A 23,967-nucleotide genomic window follows, 5' to 3' on the forward strand; every position below is an offset into this window, starting at 1 on the left:
CTGTAGAGTAGCATACATGCGAACATTCTTGGCATTGAAGCTGGATATCACGATGTATAAACAACACAGAGTTTACTGTTAAAACTTATCTTGTGTTACACAAAGACCACAAAACTACCGATCTACTACATATATGGCGGCTTAAGGATTTTTTGAAAACATATCTAATTTATAGGAAATTTCACCGAAAATTAAGGAAGAAAGTCATCTGTATACGAAAATTAAGGAAGAAAGTAATCTGTATACAAATGCGGTTTTTGTGGTGATTACTGTAGGTACTGTACGGAGCGTGGATTATGTCGCAATCTGCATTTGCGAAAATGACGTCACGTTCGTTACTGTTCAAACCATATTTGAAATGTCCATCCTTAACGATTAAAAAATTGTTTCTTTGTCGAATGCAACATTAGCGTTCTCATATTTGACAACATGTTTGGAACATTATTTATCGTTTTTTAAGGTAACTTCTTAGGGCTTCCGGACAATCATTTTGAATGCCAGTAGGAGCAAATGTATTACAAACAGTACTGTATTTTGTGAATCATCCACATGAGATGGTACATTTAATTGTTTGGGAGGTAAGAGAGGAGTGAAGTAAATAATCATTTTGAATGCCAGTAGGAGCAAATTTTTTACAAACAGTACTGTATGTGAATCATCCACATGAGATGGCACATTTAATTGTTTGGGAGAACTTTCGAGATTGCATGGTAATAAACAATACACATCATAGTAATCATAATAATAATAAATTAAATTTATATAGCGCTTAATACAGCGTTTGAAAGCACTTTACAAAGTAGGAAAGAGACAAAGGAATCCAAGACTAGTGTCAGACTTTGCATGTCCCTTCCAATATGATGCTGAAATGTTGCAGTGCATCTAGGCAAGCACTCCTATTTGAATAAACTGTTCATAAAATGCCCTAAATGCATAATTCCACAGGAAAATTATCTTTTTGGACTAAAAAGAAGAAACATACGTGTGCACTAGCCATCCTGGTGAAAAGTTGTACTTACTTTAATAAAGAAGTAATCATTGAGCCTTATTATACAGTACTGTATAAATTAATTCACTGATTCCATTCCCCAATACTCAAAAAGATTGGCCTAAATGTTACAGAAGAGGGATTCCAGTAGGCTCACAGAGATAGTTCTAATTTTCTGTACATATCCTACTGTTCAAAATAATTTAGAGCATTACAACAATATGATAAAATAATTCATGAACTATACTTTACCTATTGGGGACTGTTCAGTACACGATTCAATCAACTAGAATAATTTAAGACTACTGTAGTCAGTTTAGTATGTGTGACAAGTCTGTGACACACATTGTACAGTCTTCGTGACATACTGTATGTCTGTGCAATTGACTGATCTCATTGATAAACTGTGTCAAATAACTTACAGCTTTAACGTTTATCATAGTTGTGGGCAACAAATGGAATATATTTTGAATTGGAAATGTGATCTAAGTACTGCATGTCACATTGGAAATCTCAATTGAAAGAATTTGAAGGGATTTTACATATGTACAACTATACACAGTGTTGCAGTTACCTTTCAATGTACTGGACAGCTGTACATTCACAGCGGATATAATATATACACAATGTTTCTACCTCCATACTACAGCTGGAGTTTTGACCTTGATACTATCCTAGAAGGTTGTAGCTTATACCTCTAAATTGGAAGGTTAGAGCTTTGACTTCTAATAGGCTGGAATTTCGACCTTCATCCTGGATGGCTGGAGCTTTAACCTCTACCATGGAATGCTTGAGCTTCTACTGTACAGTGCGTAACTCTGTCTTGGAAGGCTAGAGCTTTGACTTCAATTCTAATAGACTGGAAATTCTACCTCCTTCCTGGAATGCTGGAGTTTCTACCTCCATGATCTATCCTAGAGGCTGGAGCTTTTCCACGCTGAGGCAGTAATCATTTCATCTATCTCTTGAGATTACACTATTAAAACTATTGTATTAAAGGAAACTTCTACAACATTGTTCAACAAACATATGGCAGAGTATGTCAGCGCCAACAATCGCTAATATATACATGCTCAACTAATATTCAATTCCTACTGTTTCTCTTGTTTTCACTAACCCCCCTCATGCCTCCACCCTAATAGATTCATGGCAAGTAGGCCTATAGTATATGACCTCCAGTAAGCCAATCATCTATTACCATCAAGGCTCATCCAAGCTGAAAGTTGACCGGTTGTTCACCTTCTTTTATGCCGAAAGCAACTGCAAGACACATCAATAAAGACCTACTTTATATGCCACCTAAAAGTGTGCCATTGTAATACATAAATATGCTACGTTGATAATTAACAATATTCAGGAGTCTCCTTGGCTAACTAAACTGTATGTTCAATTAGGTCCACAGCAAGTTACTCACTAGCTCCAAATCTGGCGAGGGATGGCCTACAAACTAGTCACCATTTTCCGATGCAGTATATACTGTACTACTTGTAACTGCTTCATTAACTCTCCGGAAAGAGGAAACAATCCAGTAGTTTTTACAAACATGTAAAAAAGGTCAATTTCTAGACAATTACCAATGGATCATAAACTGTAGGCAACAGTCATAAATAATCATTACATACGTTTAGCTATCTATCTTTCTAATGTATACAGTACATATATTAGTGTTCGCACAGGGTATCCAGGTAACCAGGTACCCACCCCGACTCGATACTACCCGAATCCTACACAAAGTGATTTTTTGTTTCTTTTTGTTTTGCAAACCAATGGTTAGGCAAGATTTTCCCATTGACTTAGTGTGGTGTTAGGCTACCATGTGGTCGAAGATAATAGCAGCAATAATGAAAACTTGTATTCCATGGATATCTTATAACTGCGTCAAAATTTCAGCGAATAAACAGATGGTTGGGCTAGATTTCCCCATTGACTTAGTGTGGTGTTAGGCTACCATGTGAAAGTTATTGAAAGTATTCTCACAATTATTATTTTTTCATAAGACCGAGAATGAAATTTACAAGATGACGTTACTAATGGATTATAGACGGGACAACCGACATACATACTGTACATAGGGCTCTGTACGTTAACAATGATGAGACGCAATATTGTAATCCCGCCACAACACAGTACGTGGCAGTGCTGTACAGACTACAGAGGGGGGGGGGGGGTAAATAGTAGCCATGGCTAAAAAAAATTAATAAAAAGTTAGGGCCAGATTTTACAACTGGTATGATAACCATTATCAGTGTTGCAACTCCAATGTTAATATAAAGTGAAAAGTAGACCATACATAGGAAATAAAATATTCGTAATTACGTAATCTGATATCGAAAAATAAAATAATCCTGGCTGTTGCTACAATTTTTCAATGATTACCATCTGAGTGGGAATCCTTCCGATCGAATGTTGTTTCAAACGAATATAGTACACAGTAAGTCAATAGCCCTTCTCCATTTACTGTACAGTATGCGGGAGAAATCACTCACTTAAGTCCACATTGACTGTGTTGCATGTGTTGCTGGAAATCAGACTTGCTTTAGTCTGTTGCAGTTAAGGTGTTCAGTTACTGCAAAGGGGTTATTTTAGCACGTACTGTATGGTAAATGCAGTCAGGGAAAACAACTTGCTTCAGGTTTTTTGCAAAAATATGAGTATGTGAGTGTGTTTGCCTTATCACAAAACACTATAATGCAGTAGAACTACTGAGGACTGTCGCCAAACAATTTTAAGGATTTTTAGGAGTATTTGTGAATTCTTGAGCACATTTGCAAACTGAGCAGTTACAGTACTGCCCACATGTGAATCGGCCATCGCATCGTCTATCATGACAAAATATGAGGAGTCCATGATAATATTGTTTCCATTACACCTATACAAATACCTAACGTAATATCGGCCGGGCAACGCGTTCGTTATATAGTGATGGTGTGCACAGCATTTCACTGGCACACCATGTTATTGTAATGTTATCGTCATAGCCTGAATTACCTGTAGCAGAACGATCGATCGTTTCAACAGCAAAAACGAAAAGAATTCGGTGAATATTTTAAGGGCCAGCTAACTGCGACACAATTTCCGAAAATACACAGATGATTAGGCTAGATTTTCCCATTGATTTCTAGTGTGGTGTTAGGCTATCATGTAGTCAAATTTAGCAGCAATAACGAAAGAATTCGGTGAATATTTTAGGGCCAGCTAACTGTGACACAATTTCAGAGAATAAAAAAATGTTTAGGCTAGATTTCCATGTTGACTTATTGTGGTGTTAGGCTACCATGTAGTCGGAGATTTGTGGGGATTTTAGCCAAAAGAAGTTTGTCGAGTGCACGTGACTATTGCAAGCTCTGCATAGAATACATGTGCTTTGATCTCATAGTTATACCTACTGTATATGTATACATTCGTGATTCAAGCATAAATATTGAAAAATTCTCACAATTATTTTGTAGAAGGAAAGATTAACAAGAAAATTTACGGGATGTTTAGATGAAAACTTTTTACATCAATTTTTGAAATCAAATTGCGGTAATCTTGCAATCCCAGTGCTAATGCGAACCCTGATCTTAAAAACCTTTTGTATGGATCCATGAAAATTTTTGACATTGTTACATGATTTTCAGCAAGCAAATGTTGGGGTCTTACAGTATTTCGGGAACAAATTATCTCAAGGAAAACTAATTTGGTTCTCGCACAGTAGGAACTCCCTGATATTATAAAACTTACTGGTTTATATATTTACGAGTGACCCACTTACCTGTCTCCCCACAACCTAAGCACCGCATTCTACCATGTCTAGTATGCCCTGGTAATCTTTTAACACTGTACACCCTCACTGACCCCTAGTGAACTCCTTCTTATGAGAATGCGGTGCTTAGATTGTGGGGAGACAGGTAAGTGGGGAACGAAGTAAATACATGAATTTTCATTATTACGACCTGCCGAAATAGCGTGAATAATAATAAACCAAAGCTGAATAAGAGTTATAATTCTTGACGCACTCAGGTTGATATCACGGTATTACCGTGAATGTATCTGTCATGTTTGATATTGTTAATGCTTGAAATGACGGTTAATCGTTATCTTAATATATTTTCGAAAATTGTATCGTTTACAGTATTCAGGTTTCACGAAAGAAAACAATATCATGATCACGATAGATGATGCGATGGCCGATTTAATGTGGGCAGTACTGTATGAGGCTCAAAGTTCTGTTCTCTAGCCAGACTAGCCTTATGTACGTAGAACTGATTTAATGTGGGCAGTACTGTATGAGGCTCAAAGTTCTGTGCTCTAGCCAGACTAGCCTTATGTACGTAGAACTGATTTAATGTGGGCAGTACTGTATGAGGCTCAAAGTTCTGTTCTCTAGCCAGACTAGCCTTATGTACGTAGAACTGATTTAATGTGGGCAGTACTGTATGAGGCTCAAAGTTCTGTGCTCTAGCCAGACTAGCCTTATGTACGTAGAACTGATTTAATGTGGGCAGTACTGTATGAGGCTCAAAGTTCTGTTCTCTAGCCAGACTAGCCTTATGTACGTAGAACTGATTTAATGTGGGCAGTACTGTATGAGGCTCAAAGTTCTGTTCTCTAGCCAGACTAGCCTTATGTACGTAGAACTGATTTAATGTGGGCAGTACTGTATGAGGCTCAAAGTTCTGTGCTCTAGCCAGACTAGCCTTATGTACGTAGAACTGATTTAATGTGGGCAGTACTGTATGAGGCTCAAAGTTCTGTTCTCTAGCCAGACTAGCCTTATGTACGTAGAACTGATTTAATGTGGGCAGTACTGTATGAGGCTCAAAGTTCTGTTCTCTAGCCAGACTAGCCTTATGTATGTAGAACTGATTTAATGTGGGCAGTACTGTATGAGGCTCAAAGTTCTGTGCTCTAGCCAGACTAGCCTTATGTATGTAGAACTGATTTAATGTGGGCAGTACTGTATGAGGCTCAAAGTTCTGTGCTCTAGCCAGACTAGCCTTATGTACGTAGAACTGATTTAATGTGGGCAGTACTGTATGAGGCTCAAAGTTCTGTGCTCTAGCCAGACTAGCCTTATGTACGTAGAACTGATTTAATGTGGGCAGTACTGTATGAGGCTCAAAGTTCTGTTCTCTAGCCAGACTAGCCTTATGTACGTAGAACTGATTTAATGTGGGCAGTACTGTATGAGGCTCAAAGTTCTGTGCTCTAGCCAGACTAGCCTTATGTATGTAGAACTGATTTAATGTGGGCAGTACTGTATGAGGCTCAAAGTTCTGTTCTCTAGCCAGACTAGCCTTATGTACGTAGAACTGATTTAATGTGGGCAGTACTGTATGAGGCTCAAAGTTCTGTTCTCTAGCCAGACTAGCCTTATGTATGTAGAACTGATTTAATGTGGGCAGTACTGTATGAGGCTCAAAGTTCTGTGCTCTAGCCAGACTAGCCTTATGTACGTAGAACTGATTTAATGTGGGCAGTACTGTATGAGGCTCAAAGTTCTGTGCTCTAGCCAGACTAGCCTTATGTACGTAGAACTGATTTAATGTGGGCAGTACTGTATGAGGCTCAAAGTTCTGTTCTCTAGCCAGACTAGCCTTATGTATGTAGAACTGATTTAATGTGGGCAGTACTGTATGAGGCTCAAAGTTCTGTTCTCTAGCCAGACTAGCCTTATGTACGTAGAACTGATTTAATGTGGGCAGTACTGTATGAGGCTCAAAGTTCTGTTCTCTAGCCAGACTAGCCTTATGTACGTAGAACTGATTTAATGTGGGCAGCACTGTGTGAGGCTCAAAGTTCTGTTCTCTAGCCAGACTAGCCTTATGTACGTAGAACTGATTTAATGTGGGCAGTACTGTGTGAGGCTCAAAGTTCTGTGCTCTAGCCAGACTAGCCTTATGTATGTAGAACTGATTTAATGTGGGCAGTACTGTGTGAGGCTCAAAGTTCTGTGCTCTAGCCAGACTAGCCTTATGTATGTAGAACTGATTTAATGTGGGCAGTACTGTATGAGGCTCAAAGTTCTGTTCTCTAGCCACACTAGCCTTATGTACGTAGAACTGATTTAATGTGGGCAGTACTGTATGAGGCTCAAAGTTCTGTGCTCTAGCCAGACTAGCCTTATGTATGTAGAACTGATTTAATGTGGGCAGTACTGTATGAGGCTCAAAGTTCTGTGCTCTAGCCAGACTAGCCTTATGTATGTAGAACTGATTTAATGTGGGCAGTACTGTATGAGGCTCAAAGTTCTGTTCTCTAGCCAGACTAGCCTTATGTACGTAGAACTGATTTAATGTGGGCAGTACTGTATGAGGCTCAAAGTTCTGTTCTCTAGCCAGACTAGCCTTATGTACGTAGAACTGATTTAATGTGGGCAGTACTGTATGAGGCTCAAAGTTCTGTTCTCTAGCCAGACTAGCCTTATGTACGTAGAACTGATTTAATGTGGGCAGTACTGTATGAGGCTCAAAGTTCTGTGCTCTAGCCAGACTAGCCTTATGTACGTAGAACTGATTTAATGTGGGCAGTACTGTATGAGGCTCAAAGTTCTGTTCTCTAGCCAGACTAGCCTTATGTACGTAGAACTGATTTAATGTGGGCAGTACTGTATGAGGCTCAAAGTTCTGTTCTCTAGCCAGACTAGCCTTATGTACGTAGAACTGATTTAATGTGGGCAGTACTGTATGAGGCTCAAAGTTCTGTTCTCTAGCCAGACTAGCCTTATGTACGTAGAACTGATTTAATGTGGGCAGCACTGTATGAGGCTCAAAGTTCTGTTCTCTAGCCAGACTAGCCTTATGTACGTAGAACTGATTTAATGTGGGCAGCACTGTATGAGGCTCAAAGTTCTGTTCTCTAGCCAGACTAGCCTTATGTACGTAGAACTGATTTAATGTGGGCAGCACTGTATGAGGCTCAAAGTTCTGTTCTCTAGCCAGACTAGCCTTATGTACGTAGAACTGATTTAATGTGGGCAGCACTGTATGAGGCTCAAAGTTCTGTTCTCTAGCCAGACTAGCCTTATGTACGTAGAACTGATTTAATGTGGGCAGCACTGTGTGAGGCTCAAAGTTCTGTTCTCTAGCCAGACTAGCCTTATGTACGTAGAACTGATTTAATGTGGGCAGCACTGTGTGAGGCTCAAAGTTCTGTTCTCTAGCCAGACTAGCCTTATGTACGTAGAACTGATTTAATGTGGGCAGTACTGTGTGAGGCTCAAAGTTCTGTTCTCTAGCCAGACTAGCCTTATGTACGTAGAACTGATTTAATGTGGGCAGTACTGTGTGAGGCTCAAAGTTCTGTTCTCTAGCCAGACTAGCCTTATGTACGTAGAACTGATTTAATGTGGGCAGTACTGTGTGAGGCTCAAAGTTCTGTTCTCTAGCCAGACTAGCCTTATGTACGTAGAACTGATTTAATGTGGGCAGTACTGTATGAGGCTCAAAGTTCTGTTCTCTAGCCAGACTAGCCTTATGTACGTAGAACTGATTTAATGTGGGCAGTACTGTATGAGGCTCAAAGTTCTGTTCTCTAGCCAGACTAGCCTTATGTATGTAGAACTGATTTAATGTGGGCAGTACTGTATGAGGCTCAAAGTTCTGTTCTCTAGCCAGACTAGCCTTATGTATGTAGAACTGATTTAATGTGGGCAGTACTGTATGAGGCTCAAAGTTCTGTTCTCTAGCCAGACTAGCCTTATGTATGTAGAACTGATTTAATGTGGGCAGTACTGTATGAGGCTCAAAGTTCTGTTCTCTAGCCAGACTAGCCTTATGTATGTAGAACTGATTTAATGTGGGCAGTACTGTATGAGGCTCAAAGTTCTGTTCTCTAGCCAGACTAGCCTTATGTACGTAGAACTGATTTAATGTGGGCAGTACTGTATGAGGCTCAAAGTTCTGTTCTCTAGCCAGACTAGCCTTATGTACGTAGAACTGATTTAATGTGGGCAGTACTGTATGAGGCTCAAAGTTCTGTTCTCTAGCCAGACTAGCCTTATGTACATAGAACTGATTTAATGTGGGCAGTACTGTATGAGGCTCAAAGTTCTGTTCTCTAGCCAGACTAGCCTTATGTACGTAGAACTGATTTAATGTGGGCAGTACTGTATGAGGCTCAAAGTTCTGTTCTCTAGCCAGACTAGCCTTATGTATGTAGAACTGATTTAATGTGGGCAGTACTGTATGAGGCTCAAAGTTCTGTTCTCTAGCCAGACTAGCCTTATGTACATAGAACTTACAGTACAAAGAGCAAAGGCTAATGTTATCACTTTCCAGTCTTCATGTATACATGGTGAAACGGCCAAAGTGGTTAAAAGTACAGTATATTGTTTTGGTTTACATTTAGTGAAGACAATATACAGTATCTTTCTTATCAATCATTAAACATGGAAAACAGGAGGTTTTGTTGATGTAAGAAGTGAAGTGAAAAAAACTAATTACTTCGTCCCCAAACCGAACTGACAGAACTGGATGGATCTAGTATATCAAACAGAATTAGTACAATCTCACGTGAAGGACTTGCCATACCGTCACAAAGTGGATTAGCGCACCTTCCCCGGCTTTGAATAGCGCTGAATCGAATGATCTGCATTCTTCTCCCGTTGTGGTTGTGGTGAATCAAATGTGCAGAAAAATACAATCCTTTATGTGGAACGTAATAATCAGTTTCGCATAATCGGTAGTGCATGGATTTTGCTGATGTTGATTATTTACAGATCGCTTGATAATCAACCTGATGCCGATTATCTATCCAATTATCAGTTGAACACTTTATATTTAGTTGAGACTACGTAGTACAGTTGTTACTCAGAATTCCAGGCAATGAGTGTTCATCAGACAACTCCATTCATCGCTCAATGAGTGAAACTCATCTCAATCTATCTGTCCACCGGACATAGAGCCCTCTGCGCCAAGATAGACGCCAACCAACCAAACATATACCATAAGGACAGTAAGGATGAATCTCAAGGAAATATTCCCATCGGAAAAACACATGCAGGCATTTAAAATGGTTGAGTGAGCAGGAAGGGCAATGACCGGAGACCTGGTCATATGGGGGCGCAGTGTTAAAGGGTTACCAAGGACATAGTAAGTATGTAAACATACAGTATAAGTATATTCAGTGGCGGAGCTAGGGGTACTGGTCAGGAGGGGCGAGAATGGTCTGTAGGGGCGCTTTCGACACTATCTACATGTAAGCAGAGCGCCGCCACAGGTTGGCTAGTGGCGTACAGAAATTTTTTAAGTAAATATTCTCCCTAGATCACCGGAAATGACCCTTTCCAGGCCTGGCTAATTTACAGATAAACGAAGAATAAATAGGTGTCGCCAAATGACACCAAAAAACTGTGACAAAGGTCAATAGGTAGATGAGAACGCAATAAAAAAGTCAATAATCGTGAATAAGTAAATAGTGGTAAAGAGCTGAAAAGGGCGCCAGCAGTCCACTTGAGTCCGTCAGGGGGCCACTGAGTATATAAAAGCAAAATTTAAATTATATGACAGATTTCTGACGGTGAACAGAAGAACTGCATACCTGTAGTTGATGGACAATCAAAGTTGTGTTAAATTTGACTTAGTTGACAACGTTGCTTGTACCAATATTGGTCCAGGAATATTTGTTGACACGATGACATTTCTTTCCCTTGTTTTATTATTTGTGATATCAAAAACTATTTCCTGTACAAAGCTCAAACAGGAACAATAATAACTTTCAAGTGAGACTAATGTTAAGGAAAGTATACATGCTTGTGAATGTGTATCTAGAACAGGACACTATGAACTGCTATCTGTTTCTACTCAGGGATTATTTTACCAAGTATGAAACCTTGCGAAAAAAAGGTATACTGCATAGGATACTACACAATGATTGGAGATAACTTTGCATTTTGCATCACAGTCCTTGATGCTAACAATTAGCCCAAACCTGTTAATGAATAGATTACAACATACAGAATCTTGTAGATCTACATGTAATTGTGTTAATCAGATGTTACATATGGTTTGAAAACTTAACTTACACAAGTTGAACAATGGAATTAGGTATTTAAGGTTTACAAATGACACAGAATAGATATTATATGAAATTTTGATTGACAAAAAATGCTTCATCTCAAAAATCAAAACTTAATGTCTTACTTATTCAGAGTACATATTCTTCTGTAAAGGTTGTAACCACATGACTTAAGCTATGTTCACATTGATGGGCGTTTGCAGTTATTTTATGGTAAATCATTCATGATCCAGTGTCTTTTACTTAGGCTGAAGAGTATGGGTGTCAATGGGAATTTACTGTCTTGGATCGGGAATTGGCTTGGTAATAGGAAACAGAGGGTGGTAATTAAAGGCTGTGCTTCTTCTTGGCAGGACGTTTCTAGTGGGGTTCTTCAAGGGTCTGTATTGGGTCCCTTGTTGTTTGTTGCCTAATAACATCGATGGAGATATTTTGTGCACTGCTAAGAAGTTTGCTGATGACACCAAATTGTATTCTGAGGTCTCTTCCAAAAGCGATTATGAGAAGTTTCAAATGGATTTGGATAAGATTTTTTCCTGATCTCAGGCATGGCAAATGCTTTTTAATATCGATAAATGCAAGGTGATGCATATTGGTAGTACAGGTAATAACCAAAAGTTTACATACCATCTTAATGGTGTGGAGTTACAGGAGGTCTCTGTTGAAAGAGACCTAGGTATCTACATTGACTCATCTCTGCAACCTTCTAAACATTGTCTTGAAGCTGCTCAAAGAGGTAATAGGGTTTTAGGTATGATCAAGAGAAACTTCAGTTTTCTGAAAGAGGACATCTTGGTTAGGCTTTATAAGCAGTTGGTAAGGCCTCATCTGGAGTATGCTGTGCAGGCTTGGAACCCATATTTTGCTAAAGATAAGGAAGTACTTGAAAAGGTACAGAGGAGGGCTACTAGGATGATTAGTTTCTTAAAGAGTGTTCCTTATTATAGGCAGTTACAACTGTTGAAACTCACCACACTGGAGTTTAAAAGTTGCAGAAATCATCTTAGATCTACTGTACCTACTGTATAGATCTTAGAAATCCTTTACATATTTTATATGGTTATTGAAGAAGGCAATGCATCTGCTGAAACAACAAAGCATGTTGAGTTTTGCCAGTGCTTACAATTATAAACTATGATTAAGTTTTTTTTTAAGCATACTGTAGTTCTACATTACTTAAAAAGCAAACAATTTTTTTTTAAATTCATAATTCAGATAGTTATATGTAACCATTCAGGTTATTTAGAGAGAGGAGAGATGGGATGGGTTGGGATGGGATGGGATGGGGGTGGGGATAATGGAAATTCAACGAGAATAGCACCCAGTGTTAGAGAGCTAACTAAGTCATTATGGAAGATCTTTCCAAACAGACATATTGCACCTACAGATATAAATATCAATGTCACATGTGGTTTCAAGGATCGTGAGAACAAGGTTTGGAAGTGTTTACAAAGGCCATGGTAGGTTGGCATTGATACAGTACAGTACCTACATCATCCTTCTAATCCCAATGTCCCAGTGTCATTATCAGTGTTCTTCTCAACTTTGACACAACATGATCCGTATTCCTAAAAGGAACATAAAGTACCATCGAAAAACAATGAAATATAATTCCATTCAGGAAGTTTCTGCTTGGTCTGTAGGAAATGACAAATAAAAGCAAACTCTTTCCTGTTGTTTACTGCAGTTGCCCAGTGTGAACTTTAAAACCAAATCAATCTTGGAATAATCTGAATCAAGAGTAATATTTTTGTTTTTTCAAGTCGCTTTCCAAATATTGTATTACATACAGTAGTGCACACTTATCGTCCGGGCATTGGTTTCCAGTTAGTAGGACTATAGGTACTATACATAGATCATATATGTGAGACAGGTAAGTGAGCAAATGGAAGTAACTTAAAGTTGACAAGGAAAGTGGAACATTGGGTACCATTGCAAAGATATATGTTAGCTTTGCAAATCAACAGCAAGTTCAGCAACAAATTAATGTGGAATCATTGGTGGAGGAGGGGGGAGGGAGGGTTGCAAATACTTGTCAGAACTTTTCAAGAGGAAAATATATGTACATTGTTGTCTAACAGTAATACATCAGTTGCCCTCATGCATGTAAACGTATCCCACAAGTACTGTACTGTACATGTATGATAGCATCTATGCTGTCCACCAGGGGGGGGGGGGGTAAAAATGGGTGTTACAGCACTTCCAACTTCCATAAATGTTGAACGAATTCAAAGCGATAAAAACGATCCAATCTCAAAGCCCACGTCGAAGCACTTTGGGTGGTAGAATGCGAAGTGAGGGCTTTGACAGGCGGGATCCGGACATACAGAGTGCACAGTGTTAAGGGTTGACAGGCGGGATCCGGACATACAGAGTGCACAGTGTTAACGGTTACCAGATCTTTCTAGACTCGTTAGAATGAAGGTGCTGAGGTTGTGAGGTGACAGTTAAGCGAGGATAAAGTAACTTTGGGTGCTAAAGTACAAGTGTTGTTTAGCCTTTAGCTATTGCAATTTTCAAGGTAGCTACCTTTATCACCATCATCACCAGGCTGTGTTCATCCACTGTTGGATGTAGCCCTCTTCATGATTTTTCCAAGTTTCTCTGTCCATTGCAAGTCTAGTCCATGTGTTGCCTATGTTTGTTGTTATGTCATCCCGCCACCTACGTTTCTGTCTGCCTCTACCTCTCTTTCTGTATCTGGGTTGCCATTCTGTCAATTTTTTGGTCCATCTATTGTCCCCCCTTCTCATCAGATGTCCTGCCCATCTCCATTTTGCTTCCTTAATCTTAAGAATGATGTCTTTTACTTGTGTTTGTTTCCTGAATTTTTGAGTTCTTGACTTTGTCCCTTATTGTAATGTTGATCATTCTTCTCTCCATCGCTCGTTGGGCAACTAAGAGTTTCTGCTCAAGCTGCTTGGTTGTGGTCCATGTTTCAGCACCATATCTACCTTTAAGATTAGCTAAATGTCTGAAATGCTTTAAGAGCTATTTTAAGCTCCTCAGTGCAGGCCCAATTACATGCTACTATTAAAACATTGCTTAATGCTAAGTATAATACATTTACATGCCAAGCCAGTCTGGATCAAGAATACTATCTGCAGGAATGTATTGAGTACTAAATATGCAAAAGCAAATTAATTCCAATGACATATTGTTCAAGAAGCAGATCTGATGAAACACCAATGAAGACTTTACACAAAGAAGTAATATATTCGTAACATAGATTTTCAACGGCCACTGTTGTGTAACCTTAACAGTAGATTAAATAAGAATAGGTTCAAAGATTACAATGAATAAGAAGGATTCTATCCATAAAACTCACCTCATCTTTTGTTAATGCATACATGGATATAAGGCCACCAATGTAACGGATGTTGACTTCAAAAACTGAAATGTCACTAGTCTGTTTAAAGGTAAGAAGATAAAAGAATAAAGTTATTCCAATGCAATACAGCAAGTGTTGCCAAAACACTTCTTAATTATTGTAAATGTTAAATATTAACAAACTTGTAACAATCAGGCCTCGACAAATATGATCGCCCAATGGCGAGTAAAATTTTGTCCACGAACTGTAAGTTCTGTTACCAAATTGTTGACCCTTATTATGGCCAGCAAGAAAAGACAAAACTTTGAATTACAGTAATGGGTTGTTGAAGAGCTTGGGAGGATGGCTAATCATTTGAGTACTTTGCTGCTAAATGATCAGAACAATACAGATGGCTTGTCGCTAGAATAAGTAAAGGAGGAAATTCAAATTGAGTGAGCTCAACTCAAAGACTCAAGTCAGTGGCAAAAATATTCCATTTGGTCCCCTATCCTTGCTTGTAATCCAGGAAGGCTGTAACTATCCTCTGTTGTCTTATTTAAAGTAATGGTGGTTCTGCCAGTGGGTTCTGCAACTTGTGAAAGGGAATTCTCAACTGTCAATACTCAATAGTATCAAAACTACCCACAGAACTTTCAGCAAAGGGTGACGTCACACCGACGGACATCCAGCCCCAAACATAACATCAAAACATCAAAAATCACCACCAACAAGCGACTCATCATTTCCACCAAACAATGAAGAACTTTAGTTTGCAAATCCCCCCTCCGCATCTTCGAACGATTCAACTTCATTCAATCATCATTTAATCATCTTCGCACTTTTGCGGGAACCTTAGTAGAAAAGGAAAGTGTGCTAAAACAAAATAAGGAAAAAAAACCTGCGTATTTCCACCAAACGGTTTTCAAAGTATCACAATGTAACTGCTGTCTGAGCTTTGTGGTTTCTTCCTTCATCAGCAACAGTAAATGTATATATTCCTATAAGGAATTTAATTACAGTAAACTTGAAGCAAGTCCAAATCGCATTTAACCACCAATGTCAATGAGAGTTAACTGTGTAAAATCGCTCACTATTTTTACGTACATTATGTACGGAGATATTTCAGGTGTGGTGACTTTTTACTAAGTGTAGTGATACAAACTGAACTTTCAAGGGAACTGAAACGTGAAATAATAATTTTGCCAAAATAACATGACATATCTCGAAGTGAACAACAGGAAGTTTATTGGATTAATTTTTAGTCAAAACAAAAATGATAATTCTCGAGACCTGACCAATGAAAGCAGTATTAAAGTCTGACGCTCAATCCATCCATAATGATAATAGTTGTCAGTGCCAAGCCTTATCTTAACTTGTTAACGATACTAACACATACACTGATACAGTAGTCTGATGTCATGTCCAGTGAAAGTTACAGATGGTCAGCCATGACTTTGTTTATTTGTGGTCACTTTTAACAAAGCAAGTCCTAAACTACTGTACTGTATGCTTACAATGTTTCAATGTTTAATATTTTCATTGATATCATGTTTAGACACTTTAGATGAACCACAATTTAAAAAGATTGTTTTTGCTGTTAACAACTAACACTACTGTATACACTAGGCACTATACATTTGGCTAATTATCACACAAACAATTAGCGATAGAAAATGGCAAGTTAATTTAACATTGGCCAGTAGAATTTAAGCCTAGGTCGCCAGTTGGCAAGAAGTTTTACAAATTTGTGGAGTCCTGTCCTGGAAACAATAATACTTATCCTGATATGTGCTGGTTACAGTATGTTCACCATACTGTTCAAAATAAGCCGCTTTTATTCACCAGTCTGGAAAGTCTGGATATATTTTGGAATTAAAAACTGGGATATCAATAATTGGGATACCAATACATGGGATATATTTTGTGAATATCAGTACTCAATGATGTCAGCAAGACCATTTCCTAAGACCCCCCCCCCCATGATCCCATCCCCACTCAGGTATGGACCTTAACAAAATCAGAATGGGTGACATGAACATATGGAGGGAAAGATGGAATATTTATCGAGTTTTAAAATATTCAAACTAAAACTGCTAATAATTTTAACATTTTTAAAATGTTTGCATGTACTGTATAGACCCCAGATCTTTCTATCAGTTCTTTTCTTCGCTACCTTGTTATACTGTAGGTGGTCCTTTCTTCCTTCCCTCAAAATACACTAACCATGCTGCTACATTTATGACCAACAACACTGAGCAATAACTGATGAATATGTCCTAAATGACCAAAGGCAGAGGTGTATGTTACAAATTACACTACAGTAGCTACTACAGACAAACCGTCCAGGTGTGGATGCTGATAACTTCATTGACGCTCATGGCAATACAATCAACCTTTTTTCAGATTTGTCTTACCTTTTCTGATGACTATTTTGTATGGGTATAAATAAATCATGGATTACTTTGATCTGGATGATAAAACCCACCTGGTCAATTTCACCCTGGCCTCAAGAGACATTTTGAAATTTGTAACAATGTTTCCACTTTTCTTCATTTTATAAGACATTATCTGGGGAAATTCTTCAAGAGAAAGTATAGAGGAAAGACACGTACTGTTTCCAAATCAATTCCTCTGTCAGTAGAGGAACCCAGTGCATAATGAGCAAAACAGGTCAATATTGTAACCAATTGTAAGTGATCTTGACAAGTACAAATGGTTGGTTTCCCATAATGAGCAATCTTCTTAAAGGTAAGATCTAAACTTTTTCTGTTACTGTGTATGCAGGGATGTGCTCATGTCGGGCACCAGCGGGCGGCTGTAAACCCAATACATCTTATTAACATAACATGCTGCTGCATTGGAAGTACTGATAATGTCATTGCTGCAGATAATACTCACACTGAATATCAAAGTTAAACATGAATGTATGTAAACCCAATTACACCTTATTAACATAACATGCTGCTGCATTGGAAGTACTGATAATGTCATTGCTGCAGATAATACTCACACTGAATATCAAAGTTAAACACGAATGTATGTAAACCCAATAACATCTTATTTACATTACATGTTTGATATTTTAACATATACTACAATTTGGAGATAAAGTGTACTGAGTACCATTAATTATGCCTGGAGTTTATGAGAACAGGAACTACAGTAGAGGGAAGTATACAGTATATGTAATTAGTCCCATTTTATGAAAATACAACTATTGGAATTAGTAGTTGAGCAAAAGAGTTTACAAAAAAGAAATAAAAGTAAACTATGTGAATTTTTCATTTTTCATAAACAGTCAGGTTTGGAATATTTGGGTGAAAATGATTGCAACTGATCATTTGTTTCAGAACAGGAAAGCATTAAAAAATCATTACTATGTGATAACTGCTGTTTACACTTTTATTACCATTTGAAAGAAAAGAGTCTACTTGTGTTAAATACAAGTTGTTTTTTAAATAGTGTGTATCCACATTGCAGTATTGTTGCAATGTAAGATATATGTAAGGGGTATGAACAGTATTTAATCTTCTCCAACAATTACAGTATTATATTTTGAGGAAAAAATGCCTACATTTAAAGTTTGACATATAGTATGCAAATGCATGGAACTAATACAGCAGAACTGCAGCATCTTTATCAACCTTCAATGCCTCCCCTTCAGCCATCAAGAATCAAAATCCAACAATCCTAGATAATCTTTCTAAAAACACAGGAGATTTAAGACACAAGAGTATCTTCCGGAGCATGACTGTTCATAGTGCACAAAGAGGATAGATACATAAATGTTTAACTGACTGATAGTCCTCTGGAGTTCTTATGTAAACTGCACCTTACGGTTAGTATTAAAGAACTGGCTGCGAGCACACTGTTACAGTACTAGCGGTGTTGTTAGTCTTGGGATGTAACAATTCTTGGTTTGGCTTTAAGAACGTAAGGATGTCAGCTAGATTAAAGGATTCACTGGATTTTATCTTTTGATGCTTGTCTTTGACCTCAGGAGATCTATAGTAAAGCAAACAACTTAATAGGAATTGACTAAAAGGAAAGTACTGTACATAAAGGCAGAGCATATGTTGAGGTATGGTGATTATGTTAAAGGTTCCGTTGACCTGTATGTCACACCAGGCGCAGATGTATGTTTCAACATAAAGTTTCACTGCGGTTTTCCTTGACCACTTAATTTGGATCATATTAGGTACTGCAGATAATAAAGTGCTATAAAGTAGATTGGAGATGGGTAAAATAGGGGAGAAATATAAATATAACAAACATTCCAAAACTTACTGAATTGGATATTTACGAGTGACAAGCTTACCTGTCTCCTCACAACCTTAGCACCTCGTTCTACCATTCTATACAGTCCTGGTAAAATAATAACACTGTGCGCCCTTATTTTATCAGGGCATTCTAGACATGGTAGAACAAGGTGCAAGGTTGTGACAGGTAAGAGAGGAGCGAAGTAAATCATTGGAATCATGACTCAAACAAGATTCTTCTTCATAAAAGGATAAAAATCCAGAGGAAAATTAAAATTGTTGATTGACCAACACATTCTAAAGCACCGATAATGAAATTTGCATCCAACTCAAGATATTGATAATTCCAATTGTCACAGTTTGTACCACAAGTGAACTTGAAGCAAACAGGTGTGTGATGTCATACCATACAGTAGTTGCATACTGACAGTTTCACTTTTACTTTATTTCCCTTAATTGTTTTGACCTTGGATTGAATCAGGTTTCATTTTTACCTATATGGGGATATATGTCAAGTTAGCAATTAATATATAAATATGACCATAGTGTACATTAATACTAACATATATTATCAAACATTGCAATTTTAAGGAAAAAAACTAATGTTAGCATGCTCCTACTGTATGACATCATACCGTTTAGCCTCATGTTCACTTTCGCTGCAAAATGTGTCAAATTCAAATGATGTATAATATCTAGAAAATAGTCCATATAAATTGTATTAAATGCAAATTTTGCAGGGTGCTTAGAATATGTTCCTCTTTCATCTGTGAAATGATGAACATTTTCCTCTGGACTAGTTCCATATGATATCCTAAACTTTCAATAAAAAATGCTTACTACTATAGATTTAGTATCTGACTAAATGTCACAAAGTTTATTTGTCATAGAGGAAGTAGTAAGTCACAAGGGACTAACTGGACTTCCAGTTCAAGTTGGTTTTTTCAACATCAAAAAAATGTCAGACAGTTTTGAGATACTATAAAAACAACCTACAATGGCACCACAGACAGTGACCTGGTTAATTTTTAATGCAAACTATAATGTACACAAACACATTGCCTTTTTCAGACAACAAACTGTATTTTGAAATGACAATCCTAATTAGATTAAACACCCACAACAAGAGGAAAACTTCTCACTCACAGCTTGGGCAGTATCTACAGAATATATACTGTACAGTACATTAGCCTTTTATTTGGTCGGATTTCCCGTTGGTCACATTCAAGTGAAGCACAAATTGGAAAAATAAGGAACATAACTGAAATATATGCCTTGTCAGATGTGAAAGAACATACTAGTCAGGAACTAACCTATAATTAATATGTGACAACACAGCTGGAATATACCTACAGTTAATATTGCGCCTGATACGTATTGATGGTTACTCGACTCGATACTCAACCATCCATCAGGAACTGCCATTTAAATGCACATACATCTGAATTAATGAATTCCAGGCATTATGAAGCGACATGATTGAGCAGGTGAGGAACTACTGTACTTTAAACAAGTATGTGTCATCTACATACAGACCCAAAAAGTACTACATGCATGTAGATCTTAAACATTTATACCCCCCCCCCCCTGCCCTTTGCCATTACTGTATAATACAAAAAGTAAATTTATATGTAATTGCCATCCTTTGTGACAAAGTTAACACTAAATACACTATTGTACGTTATTCGTTCATATATTCTAATTGTCAAATGTGTACAGTATACTGTACCATCCTTCTCCAGATCACATGATCTAAGCCCAAGCTTCCATCCCAAGTTTAACAAACATATATATCTCCCCAACCCTGCAGCCCTTACGCTTTATATCATCTCCATATATATTCTGTGTATATATCACAGCAATATGGTCCAATCAACAAATTGCTCACAGGTTAGGGTTACAAAATCTCGGTCTTCACAAAATCTCAAAAATTATGAGACAATCACGCTTTGCCAAAATTTACACAACACACAGTGCTCAGACCCGTGGTCTGGTCTGTATGGTGCAATCAAAGAAATGACAAAAGGCAAAGGAATGAAAAGGCTGCAAATGTAATGCATATTGCTGGAATATTAGGTGAACTCTGTTATCAAACAATTTGAATGAACCTTCAAATTCAATTTGTTTTCACAGAACCACATGACGTTGTCTTAGGCATTCCAATATTGCAATTAGACTATAGCGTGTAGTACTAAATCTTGGTTTTATTTACACCTGAGAATATGTATTTTAGATCTACCGATTGAAAACTAGCAATTTGGATGGTAACTACATTTATAGACAATAGTTTTGGTGGACATGACGATGTTTGGTTTAATCAAGGGATTTATTTGCTTCTGTACTGAATTGTACAAATAGTGCAGACAAATGGACTCATGTAAGAATAATTTTATGCAGAATTTCACCTTTGAAATAAATAATGTAGCTTGACAAAATTGTCATATTGAATGCAGATCCATGTATGTAATCATTAATTCACCTTGAAGATAGATCTAAGGTAATTTCCTGTGTCAAGCAAACTGTGATGATGTTGAAATCAGTCCTCTGTTAAGGGGCACAGTGCTAAAACATTACTACTTTATACTGTAGGCTATGTAAATATAGTACATATAGTTAGGAAAAAGGATGGCACTAATGGCTTCTGTATCGACTTCAAGTTCAAGTTAAACAGGATCCCGTTGTTCGATCCAGAGCCAATTCCGTCACAGACAATCTTATGGCTAAGATTGCCGGAGGTAAGGTGTTCACAAAAATTGACCTTACGAATGGGTACTGGCAAATTCCCATCGCACGGGATGACCGCTGTAAAACTGCCTTTGTGACCCATCACGGCTTGTACCAATTTAAGGTAATGCCATTTGGTGTAATTAATGCATCAGCTGTGTTTACGCGCATGATGCGAATATTACTAAGCGGCTTGCCTAACCTTGTGAACTACATCGATGATGTGCTTGTGTATACGGCAGACTGGCAAAGCCATGTTGAGATAGTCTGAGGGTACTTCAGAGGCTATGCGCCGCGGGTCGTTCTGTAGCGCGCCCAACTAAAGGTTTTTTTGGGCAAACCTCTGTAGAGTTTTTATGCCACATGGTTGAAGGTGGATTACTGAAGCCGAGGCTAAGGCCTTGGGTGCTAACGTCATGAGGACGAAGAAGGAAGTTAGTTCATTTTTAGGTCTAGTTGGCTATTACAACAAGTTCATTCCCAATTTTTCGGCCATTTCCGCCCCTCTCACTGACCTAACGAAATCCTCAAGGTCAATTAAGGTTGAATGGCACGATCCGCAAAGTAGGGCGTTTGAAATGCTAAAGCGCAGGCTGGAGACTGCACCTATTCTTAGATTACCAGATTTTAAAAAGCCATTTATATTGAGAACAGACGCGTCGGACATCGGGATAGCCGCTGTGCTAATGCAGCTAGAGGCCAGCGTGAAACACCCCATGGCTTATGCGAGTCGGAAGTTACAACCTAGGGAGGTCTCTTACTCTACTATCGAGAAAGAATGCCTGGCTCTAGTGTGGGCTGTGCAAAATTTCCAAGCGTATCTGTACGAAGTAGACTTTGTACTTGAAATGGATCATCATCCGATAGCATATATTACAATATCTAAGTTTAAGAATAGTAGGGTAATGTGGTGGGCGCTGTGTTAACAACCGTTCAGGTTCGTAGTAAAAGCCATTAAGGGTTCAGAAAATCATGGTGCTGATTTTCTTAGCAGGTGCACTGCCTGACTTTCTGAGGAGGCGCACTGCTTGAAGCGCACTCCTAAGTTTGTACATTTTGAGTTCGTTAAAGGAACACCTTGTGGTCCAAATTTGTAAATTTGCAGGGAAGATGAAGCATCTTCCTAAAGAAGGGGGACGTGTCACAGGTCAGGTATTGTTTAGGATATTTCAGGTCACGTTAATATATCTGTTTGGGTGAAGACTACCCTGTGATAAATTTACATTCATTTTCTACGCTAAAGGTTTTCTTGGCACAATGGCATGTGGAATTAAGGAACGTTTTAGTTATGCCGGATATTGTGTTAGCATGCTGTCTGGAAGTAGGGCGGTGTGGTTCTCTGCAAGCTAGCAATTGGTTAATGTCGTATGTCCAATTCTTGTTGTACGTGGGATACTTCGTGTTCCCAACCTGTATTCTCAACTGGGTTACTCTGTGTGCCCAATTCTTGTTGTACGTGGGATACTTCATGTTCCCAACCTGTATTCTCAACTGGGTTACTCTGTGTGCCCAATTCTTGTTGTACATGGGATACTTTGTGTTCCCAACCTGTATTCTCAACTGGGTTACTTTGTGTGCCCATTCTTGTTGTACGTGGGATACTTCATGTTCCCATCTGTTTTTACCTCCATGGTGTTCCAAGCCTGTATTGTATATATACTTGGGCTACTTCGTGTGCCCAAAAATCTGATATTAACTGGACTGCTTTGCGTCCCCGAGGTTGTAACCCACCCGTCAGCCATAGGCTACTCTCAATTGTATCACCGCTGAGCTACCCAGGCAAAACCAGGCGAACACCAGTTCATTATCCCGTAAGTTTACGTTTCTTTTATGTTAGTTATTGTGTAATATTGTGTAATGTGCTCTTGAGTAAGTTAAATTACATTAGTGTATAGACCCGATGTTTGCAAGGAAAGAATTTTTTTATTTCATATTTTCAGGGTTTTCCTGTTTTTCTGTATCATACATCTGTATATTCCGGTGAATAAACTCACTCCACTGAAACTCGGCAACTCCTGTTCTCAATCCGTTATCTGCGTCCTCCGACTTTCATCGACCCGCGACAGATGGAAAGTGCCATAGTACAGCTGAGACAGGTACTGTAAATATAGTCACATGTAGATATTCCAAAACTTACTGTTTTGGATATTTAGGAGTGACAAGCTTACCTTTCTCCTCACAACCTTAGCACCATGTTCTACTGTGCCTAGAATGTCCTGGTAACCTTATAACACTCTGCCCCCTCTATGACCGGCCCCTCCGGTCATTGCCCTTCCTTCTCATTCTACCATTCAAAGTGTCTTACACATATTTTCAAGTGGATTTTCTTCCCTCAGATTATTATACACAGTAAAGCCAAAGGTTCAGCAGCTTTCAATAAGGGTAGATAGATGTTGTGTACAGTATATAAATTCTCCCAATATTAACTAGGTACTGTACTTAGATACAATTGTACAGTATCTCAGTACCTAGCCTAGTGAACTTTTCTAACAATTCTATAAAGAAATACAGCTACAGTCCTTCGGACAACCTAAGCAAGGTTTTAGGTTGTCCGACGTGATTTTTGGTCGTCTTGGACAATCGGACAACCATTAAAATTGAGCCCTGCTCATATCTAGTACAGTAAGTGCACAACCTATAACTGATTTGTGGCAATTAAATTACAGTATGTTGTACTAAGTTTC

At 38.3% G+C, this 23,967-nt stretch overlaps 1 protein-coding gene across 1 annotated transcript in view; it reads right to left on the reverse strand.

Annotated features, from left to right (window-relative positions):
• LOC139963232 (mannosyl-oligosaccharide 1,2-alpha-mannosidase IA-like) overlaps positions 1-23,967 on the reverse strand; it is a 104,133-nt gene that overhangs the window by 67,928 nt on the left and 12,238 nt on the right. Inside the window, exon 3 of the mRNA XM_071963836.1 lies at positions 14,316-14,396. Within this exon, the coding sequence (XP_071819937.1) occupies positions 14,316-14,396 (81 nt within the window). The remainder of the gene's footprint in view (positions 1-14,315; positions 14,397-23,967) is intronic.

Source organism: Apostichopus japonicus, chromosome 21 (assembly GCF_037975245.1).
Source record: "Apostichopus japonicus isolate 1M-3 chromosome 21, ASM3797524v1, whole genome shotgun sequence".
In the NCBI taxonomy this organism is placed as follows: domain Eukaryota; kingdom Metazoa; phylum Echinodermata; class Holothuroidea; order Aspidochirotida; family Stichopodidae; genus Apostichopus; species Apostichopus japonicus.